At 40.6% G+C, this 23,894-nt stretch overlaps 1 protein-coding gene across 1 annotated transcript in view; it reads left to right on the top strand.

Moving 5' to 3' along the window:
* CNTNAP1 (contactin associated protein 1) overlaps nt 1-23,894 on the top strand; it is a 122,920-nt gene that overhangs the window by 76,097 nt on the left and 22,929 nt on the right. The window contains exons 10-19 of the mRNA XM_044297491.1: nt 1,880-2,051; nt 11,091-11,197; nt 13,110-13,229; nt 13,419-13,622; nt 15,285-15,441; nt 15,535-15,662; nt 21,446-21,619; nt 22,115-22,333; nt 22,824-23,063; nt 23,626-23,853. Coding sequence (XP_044153426.1) covers nt 1,880-2,051; nt 11,091-11,197; nt 13,110-13,229; nt 13,419-13,622; nt 15,285-15,441; nt 15,535-15,662; nt 21,446-21,619; nt 22,115-22,333; nt 22,824-23,063; nt 23,626-23,853 — 1,749 coding nt within the window. The remainder of the gene's footprint in view (nt 1-1,879; nt 2,052-11,090; nt 11,198-13,109; nt 13,230-13,418; nt 13,623-15,284; nt 15,442-15,534; nt 15,663-21,445; nt 21,620-22,114; nt 22,334-22,823; nt 23,064-23,625; nt 23,854-23,894) is intronic.

Genomic DNA, 23,894 nt, shown 5'->3' with positions numbered 1-23,894 from the left:
TAGATCTTTGATAAGCCCCACCCTTTTTCAAGCAGTCAAAAACTGTGTAGAAACCCTTTTTATGCCAAGTTGTGACAAAACTGTGCCACTTTTGAGACAGATTTTGGAGACAGGCACATTAGCAAATCTGGGCCTGTGTGTCTGGTAAATTCTTCTAGTGCCACCAAAAGGCACAATATTTTAGAAATATGTACATGCAGCTGTAGTATGTTCCCCTTACATAGGGTACCACATTAAGCTGACAGATACTCTTTTACACTTTAGTGTTGAGAACTGTGAAGGACTTCCCTCTCCAAAGGAAGCAAATATTAGGGATGCAGAAATATCCAGAGGATCGTAGAAAGGATTGTACAGGAGAAAATAAATACTTACCGCTTCTGTCCTGAGTGCAAAACATGGCACCATAATGAGGAGTATTCTTTTCTTTGTATGCAGTCCCAACTATAATATGACAATTTTTTTATAACCAAGCAGTAGTTAACATATGGAAAAAGGGACTGGTGTCCACCGCAAGCTTAGCATTTTACTTATGAAATGTCAGACTGTGTTATTCCTCATATGAGTCATATTGTGCCAAACATTTCTCGCAGTTGCGTGAAGGTTGTGAATAACACTGTCTAATTTAATTCTCAGAATGACTGTTATTATGCAAGATTTAGTCTCATTGTCAATATACAGTATTACCCACAAAGTAATAATAATAATAATAATAATAATATAATACGTGATGATACAGCTTTAAAGTTTCTGTTGGGATTGTGACCCAAATTTGGGCCCCATACACCTTCTGTGGGGAATGGTAATGCCCAGTCTCTCCCTATGGCATTAGGCTGGGTCACATATGTGCTGTGAACTCTGGTAGTCTGTTCCGGCGGAGGAACAGACTGATGGAGTTCACTGTATCCAATATAGCCAGATACCACCGTGCACCACAGGATCACAATTCACTATAATGGGATCTGGCAGGGATCTGAATGTTTTTCGTCATATATGCTTTGTATTTTTTTTTGTCCAGCCAAAAGCCAGCATATACAGTACAGACCAAAAGTTTGGACACACCTTCTCATTCAAAGAGTTGTCTATATTTCCATGACTTTGAAAATTGTAGATTCACACTGAAGGCATCCAAACTATGAATTAACACATGTGGAATTATATACATAACAAAAAAGGGTGAAACAACTGAAAATATGTCATATTCTAGGTTCTTCAAAGTAGCCATCTTTTGCTTTGATTACTGCTTTGCACACTCTTGGCATTCTCTTGATGAGCTTTAAGAGGTAGTCACCTGAAATGGTTTTCACTTCACAGGTGTGCCCTGTCAGGTTTAATAAATGGGATTTCTTGTCTTATAAATGGGGTTGGGACCATCAGTTGCGTTGTGGAGAAGTCAGGTGGATACACAGCTGATAGTCCTACTGAATAGACTGTTAGAATTTGTATTATGGCAAGAAAAAAGCAGCTAAGTAAAGAAAAACGAGTGGCCATCATTACTTTAAAGAAATGAAGGTCAGTCAGTCCGAAAAATTGGGAAAACTTTGAAAGTGTCACCAAGTGCAGTCACAAAAATCATCAAGCGCTACAAAGAAACTGGCTCACATGCGGACCACCCCAGGAAAGGAAGACCAAGAGTCACCTCTGCTGCGGAGGATAAGTTCATCCGAGTCACCAGCCTCAGAAATCGCAGGTTAACAGCAGCTCAGATTAGAGACCAGTCAATGCCACACACCCACATGTGACTATATTGACCTTCAAAATCATGTTCTCAGCCCCATGGCACACTACTGCCCCGTGATCTTTATTATGATCTCTTCCTCTTTTTGAAGATGTAATGGAAAACATTAGATATAATTTAACCACCACCATTGTCTTCTCACAGGGTGCCCCAAACCAGCTGCCAGCTCTGGCTGCTATTCCAACCAGACAGCATTTCATGGCTGCATGCAACTGATAAATGTGGACGGTCAACCTGTGGACTTCCATCGTATGCAGCTGGGGTGGCTGGGAAGATTCTCAGAAGTCATGTTCAATGTCTGTGCAATTGCTGACAGGTAGTTATTTAAATTTTATGCTTTTTTAGGGTGTATTCACAAGGTATAAAATATGGTATGGTATAAAACCCCACCACTACTACTGTTATATTTTTACTGTGATTGCCATAATGACTAAAAAAATTACAGTAACAGTACAACTGCAGGAAAAACAATACACATTTACTATCCCACCGTTCTGTGCAGTGTATATACACTTTACACATCCAAAATAATTTTTCAGCACTTTTTGTGAATTTCTCCATGCACATTTTATCTAATGGCTGTCCCAAACGGTAAAGCGTAACAATTTTCTATATAATATATATATTTCTATAATAATATATATTACCTAGCTGAAAGACCCGGCTTCACTCGGGTATATTTCATCTATTTAATTTAATGTTTATGTGTGTTGTTAAAAGATATCAACAGTATCCACTATAATGGTGACATCTACAGTACCCCGCCCCCTTAACAGTGACCTCCACAGCCCCCACCCCTTAACCCTGACACCTCCACAGTGCCGCATCTCGTTAAAATTGGATGTCCACAGCAGCCCACCCCCTTAACTTTGACCTTCACAGCAGCCTGCCTCTTTAACAGTGAGTTCCTCAGCACCCTACCCCCTTGACAGTGACTTCCACAGAGACCTGCCCTTTTAACAGTGACCTCTACAGCACCCGCCCCTTAACATTGACCATAGGTTACAGTACCCTTAACTGTGACCTCCACCTTTCCCGGCCCCTTAACAGATACCTCCACAGCGACTGCCCACTTAACAGTAACATCCACAGTGCCCTCCTCTTTAACAGTGACCTCCACAGCGGCAGCCCCTTTATTAGTGACCTCCACAGTACCCAGTCTCCTTAACAGTGATCTACACAATAACCCGCCACTTTAACAGTGACCTTCACAGAGCTTTGTTCCCTTAAAATGTGACATCCACAACACCCTGCCCCTTAACACTGACCTCCATAGTGGACCGTCCCCTTAACTGTGACCTCCACAGTTTCCTGCCCCCTTAACAGAGACCTCAACAGTGCCCGTCCCTTTAACAGTGATCTCCACAGCATCCTGTCCCCTTAACAGTAACCTCCACAGTGATGTGCCCCTTTAACAGTGACCTCCACAGCAGCCGCCCCTTTATTAGTGACCTCCATAGTACCCAGTCTCCTTAACAGTGATTTTCACAACACCCCACCCCCTTAACAGTGGCCTTTACAGAAATCTGCCCCTTAACACTGACCTCCATAATGGACCGCCCCCATCCACAGCAGCCTGCCCCTAAGGTGGCCAGAGGTCCGGTTTTAGGGTGGACAGTCCGGCTTTCAGACTACCTGTCCTTTGTCCGGCACAGGGCCTGGACAGACACAGGGATGTCCTTTTGAACAGCTCACTCTCAGACAGCAGCACTGTGCTGTCTGAGCATGAGCTGTAGTGAGATAGTCACCCTCCCTCCCACCCCTGTAGCTGATAACAGTTGATTTTTACCTTCATATTTTCAATCCTCATCAGCTGTGGAGTTGGAGGGGGGGTGGCCTAGCTGGACCTGGGAGCAGGGTTTTAAAGACCATCTTTTGAGGTTGGCCTAAATGGCCACCCTACCTGCCCCCTGAACTGTGACCTTTACAGCACTCTGCTACCTTAACAATGTCATCCAAAGCACTCTACCCCTTTTAAAGGAAATCTGTCACCAGGATAATCGCTATTGAAGTAAAGCCATAGCTTAATAGCACTTAGTACCTTATTTCCAGATGTGCCTTTGTTTCAGCAATAGATGTTTTCTATCTTCTGAAAATCCAGTTTATTGGTATGCAAATGAGCCAGTAAGGTGCCCAGGCACGTCCTCATGCTGGGAGCAGGGAAAAGGGGGGCAGAGTTATGGCTTGAATGTGATGTAGGAGGGGTGGGTGGACACATTGTGGTAGGGGGCATGTCTGGGCTCCTTCCTGCAAGAATGACGCCCCTCTGGGCACCTTACTGGCTCATTTGAATACCAAATAAACTGGATTTTCAGAGGATAAAAACATCTATTGCTGAAACAAAGGCACATCTGGAAATAAGGTACTAAGTGCTATTAGGCTATGGCTTTACTTTAATAGTGATTATCCTGGTGACAGATTTCCTTTTAAAGCTGACCTACAGCAGTGAAGAAAAATGGCTGGGTTGTTATGGAAACCTGGTGTAAAACTGTGTGTATGTGGAGACTAAGGGCCTGCGAGCTTCTATTGGCTGATAAGGGTCAGGTGACCAGGCTTCTACTGGCCAGTGCATTTTTTGGGAATATCTCAGGAACGGTAAGTGCTAGAGAGCTGAGACCTGGTCTAAAACCTTCCCGGACACCTGATGTACCTGTGTGCCAAATTTCATGATTGTAAATGCAACAGTGCGGATTCCTTTAGCAGACACACACACACACACACACACACACACACATACATACATACACTCAGCTTTATATATTAGATGGTGCTCTAGAATTGCATATACCTCTTTACCATTTATGATTTAATTTGAATACATTTTTAATGCAATTGACACAAGTTAACTGTGGTCCAGCTTTTCGTAAATATACAATAACTTGAGATGCTGCACTCCCCCTGCAGGCATAGCCTGGTAGAGCATCTAGCTGCCGTGTGTCAGCAGGAGGGGGGGTGGGACCTAAGTTCAGGAGACAGGGAAGTTTTAGGAGTCTGCACCAGAGATCCTGGACTGAAGCAGACAGAAAATGTAGTGTGGTCTGGGCTCAGAGATGGCAGAAACAGAGGTGTCTGAAGACCTAAGCGGGAAAAGCTGGTCCCCAAGTATGAGCTGCTAAATTCAGACAGAAAAAGCTATGTAACAGGCTGCAAGATAAAGGTACAGTACTGAGCAGAGCTGAAAGGCTATGTACACCTTCGAAGGCAATTTTTGTTTATGACTGCATTTTACTCTTTTTTGGCTAAAAATCATATTTTCAATTGGCCTTTATTAAAAATATTGATCCACACAATGAGGTAGGGGGCGGCACAGTCATACGAGCAATGAGTCAGCGTGAAGCAGTCAGTGCGGATCACAAGGCTGGCGAGGGTGCATACACTCGGCGGTGCATAGCTGGAAACAGTGAGTAGAGTACAACTAATACTGATGCGAAGAAAGTGAACAGCGGCACTCACCCATATGCGATCAAAAGCGGCAGCTTTATTCAAAGTGAAGTAAGGCAGGGGGCGGACAATAAGCGCATGCAGCGCGAAACGGCCGCCGCTGTTTCATGCGTGCTCTTGAATTGTCCGCCCCCTGCATTACTTCACTTTGAATAAAGCTGCCGCTTTTGATCGCATATGGGTGAGTGCCGCTGTTCACTTTCTTCGTATCAGTATTAAAAATATTGAGCTGTTGCGTCACAAAGGGTTAACTGTTTTTCTAAAATACTAAGAGGACATAAACACTTGTTTAAGCAACATTCTTATCAGTAAAATAAGAACTGAGCTATAATGAGTATTTATAATGTCAGAAAGCAGCAATAAGGAGCCCGTCAGCTCCCATACTGATGGAAAAAAGAGAAAATCCACAGGCTGCTACTAGAAGATCTCAGCTATGTACAGAAAAAAGGGTTCATCTTTTTAATAAAAAACTATTTAAAAAAATATATTTTTAGCTCAAAATGAGTACAATGCAGAAATAAAAACAAGTTGCCCCAAAGGTCTACATAGACTTTAAGCTGTATGCCAGCTCCAGAACTAGGGAAGGGAATGTATTTATACCCTTTATTATATGTACAGTGACATGGAATGATTGGCGCTTTAATAATAAATAATAATAAATAAAAGAAGCAGCGTGACCTGAACACAAGCACTGGATTACAGCAAGTATAAACGGCACCTGGTGTAAGGACTGTTAAACTGTATCCTAAGGAGAATATTTACTGATTTGCATTGTCGTGGTTGCCCCTGACAAAGGAATATTGTTTCTAGGAGACTTAACAATCAGAAGTTTAAAATACATTTTAGTTGTGTGCTGATCGCATCTGTCACATTATTTGTTAAATCATTCTGTCATCTTTAGTAAAGAACTGTTAAATTACACCACCTGCCCTAGTGTTACTGTCACCATATTCCTGCACGTTACAAATACTCTAGGTTGCTAGCACCAATAAACCAAAAAATGGCACACTGCTTCAGGAAGTCATTAAAAAAAATCTCTGCTTTTTTGGAATAGTAAATGGTATTGACAGCCAAAACCAAATGGAGGTACCAAAGCATGATCGCAAATAAACATCACAGGATGTGAAATGTAAATACAAGCCAGTAAAGTTAACCCTTTCGCTACCATGTGTAAACATGGTGCCCGGTCGCAGGTCTCTGCTAATTCAAACAGCAGACACCTGCGGCTAATTACCATGACTGGCAATAATGCCGATCATGGTAATTAAAGGCTTTAGTACCGAGAAAGATTATCAAAATTAGGGTTATTCACAGAAAAAAGACGACTCTGGGGAGATCTAATAACCATGTACAAATATATCATGGGTTGTTCCGTCTTCATACAAGTTCACACAGTGTGCAGTCTGACATTCAGCATAAACAATTCCTGTCTTCCACATAAGAGGACTGTTCTTTGTAGTCTAACTTGTTTATTCGGCAAAACAGGAGTATTTGATTGATCGATTGGTAAAACTATAGGAATACAAATAACATGAATAAGTATATAGCATAGCATGTACTGTAACATTTGCATAACACTGAAGCACATGGTAAAATGGCTTCCTAACATAGGACCTCATGTCTAACATCTAACAGTTATAACAACTCCCCTGAGTAACAATGATAACTAGCTGAACAGCTCTGAATAACATAATGTCCCTGAAACAAAGATAGATCTATCACCAGATATGCTTTTACAAGGATGGTGGAGTTTAAGAAGGAGATATGCAGAAGGACAGCTCTGCTGATGTGCTCTGGTGACTGGAGGTTTCTCTTTCCCAGGATGCCTTTCATTAGCACAATGCTTTGCATCACCCACAATGCAGCAGTCTTTGTAACTGGAAAAACAAAGTGTAATATAACTTAACACCGCTAGATGGCGCTATAACCGCACTATTCACTACAGAGTTACCAAAACTGAGGCAGACGTGATCTGGAATCAATTTCCCTAACCCTGCTCGGCAGAACAGGGGTCAGTACAGAGATCTCTTCCATCATCTATTTATCCCCAGGACTGTGACTATGATGAGGGGACATCCTCTGCGTCTGGAGGAAAGAAGGTTTGTACACAAACATAGAAGAGGATTATTTATGGTAAGAGCAGTGAGACTATGGAGCTCTCTGCCTGAGGAGGTGGTGATGGTGAGTTCACTAAGAGAGTTCAAGAGGGGCCTGGATGTTTTTTTGCAGTGTAATATATTACAGGTTATAGTCATTAGAGAGGGTTTGTTGACCCAGGGAGTTATTCTGATTGCCTTGTTGGAGTTAAAATCATAAAAAAAAAAAGTCAAATATATAAAAGTTTAAATCACCCCCCTTTCTGTATAATAAAGGGGGTGGGCGGGGCTGACTGATTCACGCGCATAACAAAACACAAGGTGCATATTAAAACATATAATGACTATATAAACTGACTATGCTGCACTGGTCTCTGCTGCACTGATCAACCCCCAAACCTTTAGCCATCTATCAGCCCCCCCAATGTCATCCATAAGCCCCCTAATGTCAGCCATAAGCCCCCAATGTCAGCCATAAGCCCCCCCAATGTCATCCATATGTCTGACCCTCATGCCTGCCCCTCATGTCTGCCCCTCATGTCAGCCATATGTCTGCCCCTCATGCCTGTCCCTCATGCCTGCCCCAAATGTCTGCCTCTCATGTCCCCCAGGTCAGCCATCAGCCCCTAGTGCAAATAAAAAAAAAAAAACACTTACACTCAACACCGAACTACTTACCACCTACGCCTAAGTGCCAGTGATACACTTGGCAAATAACATCCTTGATAACAGTGACTGTTTCTGCCGGAACTAACCACTGCATGTCCACTGTGTACAGTCTATGGACTGATTTTTTCCTCCAGACGAATATTTGGGGATCCAAACATATTGCAACATATTGCTGCTTATTTAGTGCCATTTTTCAAGCAGATATTGTCAGGATTAAAAGGACGTTTTTTATGTGATAAACACAAGACCCCTCCGCTATAGTGATTCAAGGGATTTTATGTATATGGTCTGATATTGCGATCACATTGCGATTTTATTGTGACTGTTATTTTATTTTAGATTCTGCCTCCACTCCATCTCACCCACAGATACACATCTTATCCGGAACTGTGGATGGTTAGAGTTGGGTCAAGCAGACCTAATTCAGTATGAATTTTTATAGTGTTGTCATTCATTATTCGCTGATTTTATTGTTGTAAAATATATATCTAATTGTGATTACATAAAATTGTGACCTCTTATATGACCCACATATTGAGTGCCAGTCTTATATATACTTTTTCCATTTCTACTTCTTACTGATTGGGTGATCAGTCAAGACTAGAGCACCTTTTTCATCCTGAGAAGGTGGTGAGCTATCCATGTTAACCATATCTTATACATCATAGAAGTAGCATATTAAATAAACCTTTTTCCATAATTCTTGTATGCTAATAGTCTTTTTATATACACTGAATAGGCACTTCATTAGAGACCTCCATCTAGTAGTGCATTGGTCCTCCTTTGTCCTTTTGAACACAACAATTTCCAGCAGCTGTTGAAATCGTTCTGCTGGAATATTGGCCTATGTAGACAGGATAGCTTCTCGCAGTTGCCGCAAATTAAAAGCAGATACTGACATGCTACTACCTTGTCCTAGAGATGCTCTATAGGATTAAAATTTGAGGACTGTAAGGGTTGTGAACCCATCAGAATTTTCTTTAACTTTATAATTTTTAATAATTTTTGGTAGAATAACTTATGTTCTTAGGGTTGTTGTCTTGCTGCATGACCCACGTTCTCTTGAGAATCGGTTCATGGACAAATGTTCTGACATTTACCTTTAAGATTTGCTGGTATAATTATAAATGTATTACTCTATCAATGATGGCAAGCTCTCCTGGCCCAAATGCAATAAAACAGGTCCAACCCATGACACTACTACCACTGTGTTTTACAGATGGAATTAGCTTTCTATGCTCAAATGTGGTGTTTTCTTTTCTCCAAACAACTCTTCTCATTTAAACCAAAAGTTCTATTTTAGTTCTCTTAGTCCACAAAACATTGTTCTAGTAGTCTTCTGGCATGTCCAGGTGATCTTTAGCAAACTGCAGGCATGCAGAAATGTTCTTTTCGGGGAGCAACAGCTTTCTACTTGCAAACCTTGCTATACACACCATACAGTTTAGTTTCCTCCTGATGGTGGACACATGCCTTTATTTGCTTAGAGATTACCTTGGGTTCCTTTGTGATATCACAGACTACTACACGCCTTGCGCTTGGCGTGATATTTGTTGGTCGAAGATAATAATGGTCTTGCATTTCCTCCATTTGTACACAATCTATCTGACTTTGGATTGGTGGAGACTGGAGTCCAAACTACTTTCTGTAACTTTTTCCAGCTTTATGAGCATCAACAGCTTTTTTTCTGAGGTCCTCAGAAATATTCTTTGTTCATGGCATGACTCACTTCCAGAAACATGTGTTGTGAAGATCAGACTTTGATAGATACCTGTTCTTTAAATAAAAGATAACACCTGATTTTTATCCTATTGATTATCCTATTGATTAAAAAAAACCTGACTAATTTCACCTTCAAATTATCTGCTAATTCTAAAGGTTCACATACTTTTGCCACTTACAGACATGTGATATTGGATCATTGTCCTCAATACATAAATGAACAAAACTAATATTTCTGACTCATTTGTTAATTTTTTTTTAAATCTACTTTTGATATGTCGTTTTAGGCCAAATTTATGCAGAAATATATAAACATTCTGAAGGGTTCACAAACTTTTAAGCACCCCTGTATTACTCTTCTGGCTTGGTGCATTGTCCTACTGAAAGTGTCCTTCTGCCATAGAGTAAACTGCTATGAAGGTATAATCTTGGTCACCCACAGTGCTCCAATAAGTCCTACTTCTAAATGCCCATCCACAGGTATTAGTGCCCCCTTCCACCAGCCTAAAATGTTGTTCATATAGACGTGATTGAGTGATTCACGCGGTTTCTGCCATATTCTTACTCTCTCATCAGTATGGTGCCACAGAAATCTTGATTCATCTTACTTGATGATTTTTTTCCACTGCTCAGTGATCCAATTTTTGACCTATCCACCTCACTGGTTTTTCTCTTAGACATCAATGGCACTTGAATTGGTCGACTGCTGTTCTAGTCCATCTGTACCAACTGTACTAAGGAACAATGAGTTGTTGATTGATTCAGGTGACTTCTGCCATATTCTGACTCTCTCATGAGCATGGTGCCACAGAAATCTGGATTCATCTTACTTGATTATGCTTTTTCACTGCTCAGTGATCCAATTTTTGACCTATCTATCTCACTGGTGTTTTTCTTTAGACACCAATGGCACTTGAACTGGTCGACTACTTATGGTCCATCTGTGCTAAGGAACAACAAGTTGTGTGTTCTGACACATTGGCTGTAGTACTAGCATTGTATTCAGCTGCAGTTTGCTTGACTATGCACCGCCTGTTTTGCTGAATGACAGTCTAGGCTGGCCCAACACCATCGACCATACCTCATTCAAAGTTGCACAAATTACTAGATTTTTCCAATTCTAATGTGGTCTAAAACTGACCTGCTGATTTTATGCTGTACTCCAGGGTCTTGTCTTTAGTTTTCATAAAGGGAAGCTCTAATCGTGAAAGTGTAGGTGACTGTCTCTAATAAACTGGCCTAACAGTGTCTTACACCTGGTTGTTCTCCCATAAAGATAACACTTCATTAAAATTATATTTCTTATGGTTCTAGTTTTTTGTTCTATTTTTATTTTAACTCATGCCTGTTTAAAAAGGTTGTGTTGAACCAATGGCACTTACATAAAGCATATTGGCTTGTCTAATGGAAGATTATCGCAACTTCAGGTGCCGGCCAAATCTTTGTGAACATGGAGGTCGCTGCTACCAATCCTGGGATGACTTCTTCTGCATCTGTGACATGACGGGTTACAAGGGAGAAACCTGCCATAAATGTGAGTACCCAATCCTAGCTCCAAAGACAGTAATCTAACAATACCCCCTAGGTTACTGTTATTTATTGTATAGTATGCCTTTTTATGAGGAGCCTCTTATATTGAGTGTCACTAAGAGCCCAGCGCTAAGCAAAAGTAAATTCCGGCCAGCAAAATCTCAACTAGTATTCTGTTTAAAGGCTATGGACACGTTCAGGGGCAATTTTTATCATTCCATTCTACTTCTTTTGAGCTATAAATCTTTTTTTCAGTTGGTTTTTGTTCAAAATTTTCAGCCACTTTCCCAGTAAAATGGTTTAATCTGTGTATTTCCAGAGCAGCAGGTTCTGTATTGAATACTATCATCTGACGGCTCATGTGAATCTCTTATCTGTGATCTCCTGAAGCTCATAAACACAAGCCATATTCTTATGAGTGTGACAAGAATTGAATTGAGCATTTATGAGTATTTACTTGAAATATCAGACACAATATTTCAGGCAAATCCACATTGCTTTGAATAGCGTTATGTTTATAGAGTTATTTTACAGTTCTCCGAATAATGTTTAAGGGATTTGAGCACTTTATTGCTATCTTCTGACATGTTTCAACTGAAGATTAGGCTTTGAAGCTGAAGGCTTTGAAGTCCAAGTCCCTTCCATGAGAATCTGAAATGCACTGGATGCTTTTGCAGATGTATAATTTTACCCCCCCCCCCCCCCCCATTTTACCCCCACAATTTAAAGAGACTTTAGGAACAGATCGGTGGACAACCAACTTCTGATTCTCCTACAAATCAGTTGAATGAAGAGGCCATGGCAGTCCAGTTAATGTTGCGCCCTGTTTATTACTTACCAGGCATAGCCTCATTGATTTTGTAGAGGCTGTTCTTGATATTACAGCTCTTTGCAGCTCAGTCTTATTCAAGTCAAGACGAAGCTGTGCCTGGTAAGCAATGAAGGTGAAGTGGTGCTGACTAGAGCCTCTTCATTTAAGGGATTCGTTGTAGTGCCAAAACTCATCAATATCAAGTCCCAGAACAACCCTTGACATGAAACGAACCCAGATCACCATATGGTTCTGTGGTGGTCAAAGCTTGGTTCACTTAAAACTTTGGATCTCATGGCTGTAATACAGACACTAAGATACAGTCATGTTAAAGGTGTCTGAATGTGACCTAAGGCAAATAATTAAATTATCAATAGATGCACCCATTGCATTTCAGGTGCTCTGAGAGGTGCTTGAACTTTTTTTTTATTTTCTATGTACTCACACTGTACTGTTCATTTTTGATACACAGAAATAATAACTTCTCTGCATTGTTAGGCTACTTTCACACTGGTGTTTTGGCTTTCCGTTTGTAAGATCTGTTCAGGGCTCTCACAAGCGGTCCAAAATGGATCCGTTTTGCCCTAATGCATTCTGAATGGAAAAGGATCTGCTCAAAATGCATCAGTTTGGCTCAGTTTGGCTCCATTCCGCTTTGGAGGCGGACACCAAAACGCTGCTTGCAGCGTTTTGGTGTCCGTCTGATGAAACTGAGCCAAACGGATCTGTTCTGACACACAATGTAAGTCAATGGGACGGATCCATTTTCTATGACACAATCTTGCACAATAGAAAACTGATCCGTCTTGAACACCATTGAAAGTCAATGAAGGACAGATCCGTTTTCCATTGTGCAAGATTGTGTCATAGAAAATGGATCCGTCCCCATTGACTTACATTGTCTTGGCTATGTTAAAGATAATACAAGCGGATTAATTCTGAACGGATTCAGACGGTTGTATTATCTGAACTGATCCGTCTGTGCAGATCCATGACGGATCCCCACCAAACGCGAGTGTGAAAGTAGCCTTAGACAAATCAGAAAATGTTTTAATTTTTTTTACACTTTCTGTCTACATATAATCCATTAATGTTTATTTTAAAGCACTCTTCAAGGAAAACTGTGATGCCTACAGAATCAGTGGAAAATACTCTGGCAATTTCACTGTGGATCCTGATGGCAGTGGCCCTTTAAAGCCATTTACAGTCTACTGTGACATATCTGGTAATGTACTCACAACCATCAGTGTCCCAAAGTGCAGTAGGGAAATGTTCTTCAGAATTTGCTACCATTTTTTCTACTGTAAAATGGTGGCTAGCTCTCTGTTTCTTTCACTACCTGTTGTATATCACAGATGAGATTATCACTGCTGAGATTTGGTATAACATATAATGCATTTCATATTTTTATCAGAGGAAAGAGCATGGTCCATTGTACAAAATGATCGGTATTATCGCACCAAGGTCGTCGGCTCCAATCCCGACCAGCCATTTCTAGGGGAGGTAAATTACTGGAATGCCTCCTGGGGAGAAGTGTCCTCACTGGCTAATGGATCTGAATACTGTGAACAAAGAATAGAATTCTCCTGCTACAGATCCAGGCTCCTCAATACACCAAGTAAGTAAGAGCGCAGTTCAGTAGAATAGACTAGCATCATTATCCTGACAGCAAAGCAAGTAAAACAGACTGCAATGTCTTGAACAAAACAGTTTAGGAAACCCAGTTTTCTATTTCCAAATAGGGAATTCTGAGTTAGTAGATAGGGGTTCTGTGTTCAGGACCCTCATATGTTGGCCAAAGTGGAGACTTAGGGTACTTTCACACTAGCGTTTTTCTTTTCTGGCGTTGAGTTCCGTCACAGGGGCTCAAATCCGGAAAAGAACTGATCAGTTTTATCCTAATGCATTCTGAATGGAGAGCAATCCATTCAGGATGCATCAGGATGTGTTCAGTTCAGTCTTTTTGACTGATCAGGCTTTTCAGAAAACCGTAGCATGTTGTATTTTTACCTCCGGCCAAAAATCCTGAACACTTTGACTGAACGCTGGATCAGGCCTTTTTCCCATTGACTTGCATTAACGCTGGTTCCTGCACCGTGTGTTCAGTCAAACCAGATACGGTTTTGCATGTTAAACCTGAAAAAGTGAAAAAAAAGTTAGTCCATAAATGGCGGATCCGTTTTTTCCAATGCATTTTTTCATTGTGATCAAAATCCTGATCAGGATTCAAATGTAATCCGTTTTCACACGTTCTTCTGGATCCGGCGGGCAGTTCCGGTGTTGGAATTGAACGCCGGATTTAAACAGCGCTAGTGTGAAAGTAACCTTAAATAGACATTCTATTGATTTGAAAGGACCTTTTGTGGTGGCACTGCAGGGAAGCTGAACATTTACTGCCAGATCCCCTAGATCAGTGATGGTGAACCTTTTAGAGACCGAGTGCCCAAACGGTATGCCAAAACCCACTTATTTTATTGCAAAGTGCCAACACAGCAATTTAACCTGAATAGCAATATAATATATCTTCCATGTACTTTATCATTTAGCTATAATAGTCTGACTACATTCAGTGCGCTGCCTGTGCTGTTCATAGTGTTCCCTGTGCTGATGAATGGCAGTCTAAGGTATATTGGTACACCAAAGACTTTTTTCAGGGCGCGGGTGCCCACAGAGAGGGCTCTGAGTGCCACCTCTGGCACCCGTGCCATAGGTTCGCCACCACTGCCCTAGATCATTAGGAGTCCCAGCAGAAGGACACTTTTTGCATTCCCTTCAAGTTAGAAAGGTCCCTTCACAATGATGATTTTAGCACATGTCCACTGAAGCTTTCACACAGTCAGTGTTTAATCAGTGATTTCCATGCTGCTTAGGCATTGTGTTCTGTGTCTCATTGACTCTTAGAGAGGCTCATCTGAATACAGTAGAAATACAGATACAGCGTTTCTCATAGTTTATCTAGAACAGGATGTGAAGGTATTCTCAGTGCTTCCTCTGTCTTAATTATACCTGCATACATGTAGTATGAAGAAACTGAAGCTTTCACACAGTCAGTGTTTAATCAGTGATTTCCATCAGTGATAGTGAGCCAAAACCAGGAGCAGGTCAAAAACACAGAACAGGTAAAAATCTTTACATTATATCTTATCTCTGTGTAGGTTCCAGTCCTGTCTTTGCTTCACTGATAGAAATCACTAGTTAAACACTTACTGTGTGAACGTAGCCTTACACCTCTTGGAAAGTCCATACTATATTTTCACCATTTTGTTGTTCTGTTTGACAGTGGGATTGCCATACAGCTTCTGGATGGGACGAAATAATGAGAGACATTTTTACTGGGGCGGCTCTAACCCTGGTATTCAAAGATGTGCCTGTGGCATAGAGAAAACATGTGCTGATCCCAGACATTTCTGTAATTGTGATGCTGACCATCTTCAATGGTACGTGATAGGATATAGATCATCCAGAAAAGCGTATTCTAGCACTAAGAAAAAAAATAAACATTACATATAAGACAATTTACTTGTTCTTAGGAGATATGACAAAGGCTTACTGACTTTCCGTGATCATCTACCTGTGACCCAAGTTGTTGTGGGGGATACTAACCGTTCCAGCTCCGAGGCTTGGTTTTCATTGGGACCTCTTCGTTGTTATGGAGACAGTAAGAGTTGTATATACTTTTACTTTTCAAAATGTACTAATAATTTATGTTTCATCCTCTATCAACCCACTTTCCCTTAAAGAAACACTAAACACAGAAAATACACACAAAAAAAAAAAAAATAACAAAGCTCAGCTGTTTCTCTTGATCCTATTTGGTCACCTTATAGAACTACCGGAAATAAGTGATCAAATTTAGTAGATATTAAAACGTAAGTTTTAATTATTACTCTTAGAAAATAGCCCCTTAGATGAGTATATATATATATAAATTGAACCTCAAACTAAATTTATGTATAGCTTCAATAATATCACATTTCAAATAGCATTAGAATAATTGGTGACTCCAAATGGAGTTGAAGCATACATGTCATAAAAATAGGTAGAAGAAAAAGGGGGTGCACGGCGGTACTCGTTAGATGGTAACCCGTTTGTCCTACCGCTTAGTTGAGCGACTCCAATTGTGCAGCAGTTACCTAACGGATCATTGATGAATTAGGTCCTTGGTAATGATCGTGCTGCACACGGGTAGGGGTCCAACCTATGGTTCCCTATACTTACCCTAACAGGGTCCTACAATAGCCCTAAGGCCTTACCACGGTACACCCACTAAGGCAATGGCGCCCCGTCCGGAACCTAACCCTGGAATTAGAGACCCTAATTAGCCCTCTCCTAGAACACCACCTTATAGAACTGAAAAATATAAAACTGAGAAATATATAAAGAAACTTCTATGTATCTCAGGAGCTCAGTCTTGTCTGTCCTCTTTACTGTCGACTGTTTGGATAAAAGAGAGCTGGCTGGAGCAGGAGCCTCCCTGATGTGCTCTGTCAGCATTAGGACAAAAATTGCATTGCAGTTCAGCTCATATACTAAACCCTGTCCCCTTGCCTGGCCAGCACCCAAAGATGGAAGCAACCCTCCGGTGGAGGAACAGATTGCCGGAGTTCACTATATCTGGCATAGCCGGATACCACCATGCACCGCGGGATATCCATTCACTGTAATTGAATTTGTAATTGAATTTGGCGGTAATCCGGCCGCTTTACGACATACGGTATATGCCGACTTTCAGCTGTAGCATTTTTTTTGTCCGGCTAAATGCCTGTATATATACGCCCGAAACAGTGACAGGATTACAGTGTCGAAGTTCACAACGCAGATGTGAAACCGGCCAAACCCCTGAGTTCTCTGCAGGATTTCTACTAGACTGTTTGTCTTAAGATCATGCACACTGACAAACAGTGATCATTCTTAGTGTTCCTTCACACCCAGTTTGTTACAATGTTATGCATATTCAGTGGTTAATCAATGGTGCCAAATGTATAATAGTTCAAAATATAATAAATCAAGAATATGAAATGATAAAGATAAATCCTGGACCCTCAGCTGAATGGGTCCGCAGTCCGGTTGGTGCGGAAAGGAGGCACGGAACCCCACGAAAGAACATGTTCTATTTTTTTGCACTGCAGACAAGTCAAGTTGAATAGGTCTGGATCTGTCGCGGCAGCCGCACGGATAGTGCCCGTGCATTGGGGGCTGCAAATTGCGCCCCCTATGGACGCAACAGCCGTGTGCATGAGTCCTAACAAAGCTAGATCCAGCCCTGTACCCCACATGCATCCAAAGATCTCCACATTCATTGCTCCAATTTAGAAATGAGTGAATCATTTTTAATGATTCATAATTCTTACCAATTTTTTTTTATTGGATTCTGACAAACTTTAGTTTTTTTAGATTCACTTCAGACAAATCAGAAAGTGAGACAAAGAAATATATGTAATGCTTCGCGAGAAAAAAGTTGTGCAAATTAGTTTTCTTTCCAGAAGGACAAGAAAACTAAGTGCCACCATGTAACGCTCATCTGGTAAAGAAACAGTGCTAATCAGCATTCTTTCCAAAAGGAGCTTTATCAGAGCAAAGTAGAGAAAACTTGCTTAGTTAGCTCATAGGCCTTTGTAAGGGATCTGGGGGGTGTACTCTTTTTTATTATGCCAGGCTACACTAATCTTGGTTTCTTGGAAAAATATTAGCAAATTAAACTATATTATTTTTGCTTACTTCTTTTGGAAGGACAGCTAAGATAATTTGCATATATTTGGGTTTCTGGGAAAGATAATCAAATTAGTTTTCCTTGATTCCAGCAAAAGATATACTAATTTACATATACCTTGTTCTGATAATCTCCTGGAAATACAGCTATTTGCAGATGAGATGCTGGTGTGAGACACTCAGCTTTCTTGTCCTTTTTGGAAGGAAGGCATTCAGTTTTCTTGTCCTTCTGGATCAAAAAACTGTTTGCATGTCTGTTTTCTGGAACAATGTTTTGCACTTTTCTTTCTCTCTATGATTTGTGTAGAAGTTATTTGGGTCCAAATAAAAAAAAAAATTTTTATTTAAGCAGACCTGAAACAAAAATTTTAAGAAATTCGCACATCTCTACTTCAATTGTTCTGTTAGATTTAAACTGGCAGCTTAAAAGGAAAGTTCACATCTCCATTTCATTTTCTATTCTTCTGATCCATCATAAAAACAGAAAAAAACTGGTAAAAAAAAACAGATCCTGTGCATTAGTTATGCACATTTGGCATCCGTTTAAGCCATTTCCATCAGAGATCCATTATTTTAGCTGGAAAAAAAGTCCTGTTTTTTTTTACAAGATTCGTTTTTTTTCTGTTCTGAATAATCAGAAGAATGAGAGATGTATACTCTCCCTAACTGACACCGCTTCTATCAGAAGATAGGGTTGGTAGCAGTTAAAGTAAAGAACTGAGCATATGTGAACACCTCAGCAAGTAGCGCTATAGAGATAGATTTTATTAAATAACTCAGGGCTATACAAAGTTTTTAATTGCATGCAGTTACAAAAGTATTCATATCCAGGTGCTGATTTAAAACAATGTAGAATATTTTAGTGGTGCCGGTATATAAAAGGCTCTTTAGTGTGCATGAAAATTAGACAGTATTATTAAAATCGTCTCGCCCCTTGTTTTTTTCCTTCAAATTACAGGCTCAAAGCTTGCAGCATCTCTACTTAAAGTTCTTCTACTCTTTATCCCAACTTGACTCCTCTATGTCATATAAGGACTTTTTTAATGTACAGTAAAAGGTCATTAATAGATGCATTTTGGTAGTTCTCCTATAAGACATGAACCTGCCCCTAATAATGCTAACTTAATACCTTTATAGAGATCACTGAATTGTCGATAAAAATGGGGGTGGTTTGTACAGTCCTGATGAAAAGGTTAAGACCACTTGAAAAATGGCAAAAAATCATATTTAGCATGGCTGGATTTTAACAAGGTTCCAAGTAGAGCTTCAACATGCAACAAGAAGAAATGGGAGTGAGAAAAAAAAAAAATTGAGCATTCGATTTAATGAAAACAACGAATAAACTGAAACAGGCTGTTTTTCAGCTGATCAAAAGTTTAGGACCACACCTCCAAAAAAAATAAAATAAACCCCCCCAAAACAGAAATCCAACTTCCAAACTTGAACTCAGTAATGAGTAAGCTCCTCCGTTATTGTTTATCACTTCAAAAATTTGTTTCTGCATGCTTGCTGCAAGCGTTTCCATGAGGTGAGTGGGAACATTTCTCCAAGTGGTGAAGACGGCCGCACGAAGGCCATCTACTGTCTGGAACTGTTGTCCATTTTTGTAAACTTCCCTTGCCATCCATCCCCAAAGGTTCTCAATTGGATTTAGATCAGGGGAACACGCAGGATGGGCCAAAAGAGTGATGTTATTCTCTTGGAAGAAGTCCCTTGTCCTGCGGGCATTGTGTACTGTAGCGTTGTCCTGTTGAAAAACCCAGTCGTTACCACACAGACGAGGGCCCTCAGTCATGAGGAATGCTCTCTGGACATAGCCAGCGGCGGTTTGACACCCCTGCACTTCCTGAAGCTCCATTGTTCCACTGAAGGAAAAAGCACCCCAGACCATTATGGCGCCCCTCCACTGTGGCGCGTAAAAAAATATCTCAGGTGGGATCTGCTTGTCATGCCAGTAACGTTGGAAACCATCAGGACCATCAAGGTTAAATTTTTTATCATCAGAGAATAAAACTTTCTTCCACCTTTGAATGTCCCATGTTTGGTGCTCTCTTGCAAAGTCCAAACGAGCAGTTCTGTGGCGTTCAAGGAGACGAGGTCTTTGAAGAAGTTTTTTGTTTTTGAAGCCCATCAGTCTCAGATGCCGTCTGATGGTTATGGGGCTCCAGTCAGCACCAGTAAGGGCCTTAATTTGGGTCGAGGATCGTCCAGTGTCTTGATGGACAGCCAATTGGATCCTCCGGCTCAGTGCTGATGAAATTTTTTGGGGTCTTCCACTTGACTTTTTTGTTCCATAACCCTCAGGATCATTTAAGTAATTCTAAATGACTGTTTTACTGCGTCCCACCTTAGCAGCGATGGCAGGCTGTGAGAGACCCTGGTTATGCAGTTCAACAACTCAACCACGTTCAAAAAGGGAGAGTTTTGCCTTTGCCATCACAACGTGTGACTACCTGACAGAAAGTGACAATGAATCCACATCTTTGCACAGATTTGGCCTTTTAAAGGCATGTGGTCCTAAAATTTGGATCAGCTGAAAAACAGCCTGTTTCAGTTTAATCGTTATTTTCAATTAATTGAATGCTCAAAAAATGTTTTATCTCACTTTCATTTCTTCTTGTTGCATGTTGAAGCTCTAATTGGAACCTTTTTAAGATCCAACAATGTAAAATATGATATTTTTTTTTGCCATTTTTCAAGTGGTCTTAAACTTTTGATCAGGACTGTATATGTGTTTTTCTCTTTTTGTCCCATTGTGTAAGGCTACTTTCACACTAGCGTTTTTTGCTTGATCCGGCAGGATAGTATCCGATACTGATAATACAACCATCTGCATCCTTTATGAACCGATCCGGTTGTATTATCTTTAACATAGCCAAGATGGATTCGTAATGAACTCCATTGAAAGTCAATGAGGACGGATCAATTTTCTATTGTGTCAGATTGTGTCAGAGAAAACATTGTGGGTCATGATGGATCCATTTTGCTCCGCATCCCAGGACGGAAAGCTCCGGTATATAAGAATGTAATGGAATACATTTTGGAGCATTCCGTTCTGTACAGTTATGTTTTGTCCCCATTGACAATGAATGGTGACAAAACGGAAGCGTTTTTTTCCCGTATTGAGACCCTATGATGGATCTCAATACCGGAAAATATTAGTGCTAGTGTTAAAGTAGCCTTAATGTCTTTGTGTCTGGACAAGTTAGGATGCTGCCAATGCCATACCAAGTCATGATTTAGACTTTATGTCGAAATGCGTAGAACGCTTTGCTCTCCGGTCGGCTAATGGATTTTAAGATGATGCAATAAACGCTGGAATTTTAGCATTTTTTGCAACTTTGGCTGGACTAATGTAACTCTATTTTGCTATTTATGTAATTCGGTCTTGCTGTGTTTTCCTTTCGCTGAAAGAAAATTCACCATAAATGCAGGTATGTTGTTGCAAAAACCGCTTGCATTTTTTAGTGCGTTACTTTGCTAAACCAAAAATGCAGCACAGCCATGACATGTGGCAGCATCCTTCATGACAGGGGCACCATAGCTACGTTTTTTTTTCTTGGTTTGTTTTTTTCCTTTCCTGCTTTTTCGATGACAAAAAAGTGGAAAATTAAATCTTTAACATATTAGTGGTACATATTTCAGTTATGTATGTTGGTAAGACACACTGAATGACATAAAAGGCATCTTTAGTCATGAAGGTCTGCTAATTTGTTTCTCATTTGATAACAGGGAATACCTGGAACGCTGTGACGTTTATGAAACCTGCCAGCCTCATTTACCCAACTTTCCAACCAAACCAGAGTATGGACATCTCCTTCTACTTCAAGACAAGTTCCTATTCTGGGACATTTCTTGAAAATATGGCGAGTGACTTCCAGATCTTTATCAGGATAGAGTTGAATAGTGAGTGTGGCTCCTACTACCTCTGATCAATCCAGGTGTAACAAAACTGAAGGTTTAAACATCTCCTAGCAACCATTAGTGAAAAACGCATTGCATCCTCTTCCGAATGCAATGCGTTTTTTTAACTGAAGCCCCATTCACTTGGGCCAGGGCTGCGTGAAAATGCAGAATATAGAACATGCTGCGTTTTTCATGCAACGCAGAACTGATGCGTGAAAAAACGCTCATGTACACAGACCCATTGAAATGAATGGGTCAGGATTCAGTGCGAGTGCTATGCATTCACGTCACGCATTGCACCCATGAGGAAAACTCGCTTGTGTGAAAGGGGCCTTAAGTCTCTGCGTACTAGAGATCGGCGGAGTCTCAGAATTCAGAACCCAGAGATCAAAAATGTTGATATGTCTCTATGACATATCAAAAGTTTAATGTAAACTCACTGACTCTTTAACAGTTGGCACAGCTCACAGCCTCAATGTTTCTCTCCTTTTCCAGCAACAAGAGACCTCGTGTTCATCTATGATATTGGGAATGGTCATGAAAATGTGACTGTTAAATACCCTTTTCCTCTAAATGACAATGAATGGCATGAGGTAAAAGCTGAAATGAATGTCAAACTTGCCCGTCTGAAGGTGGACAAAATGCCTTGGGTGATCCGCAATTTCCCTCTCCAGACCTATCTCAACACTTCATATGATCGGCCCCTTTATGTAGGTGAGTTGGGGTTATAATTAGTATGTGTAACTGAGTCCATAATATATTTTGAGGACTTGTCCAGCATTAGATGAAAGGATCTGTTTGTTCCCCACAAAGCTTTTGGTTGAGCTCTTCCACCTTACAAGCTTGTCCAGGATTAGATCAGAAATGGCTCCACTCCTGTCCCTGGGTTGTGTCTGGTAATGCAGTTCATTTCTATTTAAGGGACGGGAGCTGAGCTGCAATACCATACATAGCCCATGGACAAGAGTGGCACTCTTTCGTATAGTTTCCTAGACAACTACCATTAACTGACCTCCCTGTATGGCAAACGGAGAGCACATTTCCGAATTTGTGATTGGAGTAAGTATGTACACCATGGTCAAAAACATGCGTAGGGGCTATCTGACATTAGGAAGACCTGATAAAACTTGAATTAAAGAATGAACGTGAGTAGGAGATGTGACTTCTTGATCAATAACATCTCGGCACCTATTACATTTACCAGGTTCAGCAGATTACAGGATGAAACCTTACATTGGATGTCTCAGAGGACTTCGAATGAATGGTGTGACATTGGATCTCGAAGGCAAGGCCAATGAAACTATAGGAGTAAGAACCAACTGCACTGGCCACTGTGAAAATCCCCAGATGGAGTGTCAGAATGGAGCCCGTTGTGTAGAGAGATACAGCCACTACATGTGTGATTGTAATGGAACTGGCTATGAAGGACCATTCTGCACCAGAGGTAATGTTAGTTTTGCCATAGTATTAGCAGTACCACCAAGTATGAACATACCATTAATCCTAACATAGTTGAGAAAGTACTAAAACACTTGTAATGGAATTTTCCTAGACTTGTGTCATTAAATGTTCAGTACATACAACTATTATAAGGAACAATATAGAGGCAGGGTGCATTTTCAACAAAAAAATATATCCCTTTAAATATTAAAATGTTATAACCATTATAATCCTCAAAAACAATACTACTATCTAGGGTCATCTACACAATAAATATACTTCCTGTGGAAAGTCAACCCAATGGCTGCCTAGAACACCTAATAAAAGGTGTCAACCTCATATGATTCCCAGTACACGTTGGATGTCTACATGTCCATAATCCACAACAAATATCCACTATCGACCTGCAAAATAAGATTATTACCATAAAAAGTATATTTACCATTATTACACAGGCAAAGACAGTTAGTATCCCAAGGAACTGGAGCTTGGATGCCATACTGCATGATAGTAGAGGGTATTCCAGATCTAGAACTAAGTTCTTTGTATCTCCTTTTTCTATACAGACATTGGCGCATATTTTGAGGCGGGCGTCTGGTTACGTCACAATATCCTGTCAGCTGGGATGGTGGCGGCCAAGGAGTTTGCCAAAGTTGTGACCCTTCCACTGTTTATTAATAACCTCACACGTGAAGAAATTTCATTTAGTTTCAGGACCTCCACAGCTCCAGCGGTATTGATGTACATAAGCTCGTTCTCGTCGGATTACATAGCATTCCTACTCAGGCCCGATGGTGAGTGCCAATTTTGTATGATTTTTTTTTTAACGTATTTA

This window comes from Bufo gargarizans, chromosome 6 (assembly GCF_014858855.1).
Source record: "Bufo gargarizans isolate SCDJY-AF-19 chromosome 6, ASM1485885v1, whole genome shotgun sequence".
Classification (NCBI taxonomy): Eukaryota; Metazoa; Chordata; class Amphibia; order Anura; family Bufonidae; genus Bufo; species Bufo gargarizans.
This window is presented reverse-complemented; position numbering and strand designations above follow the sequence as displayed.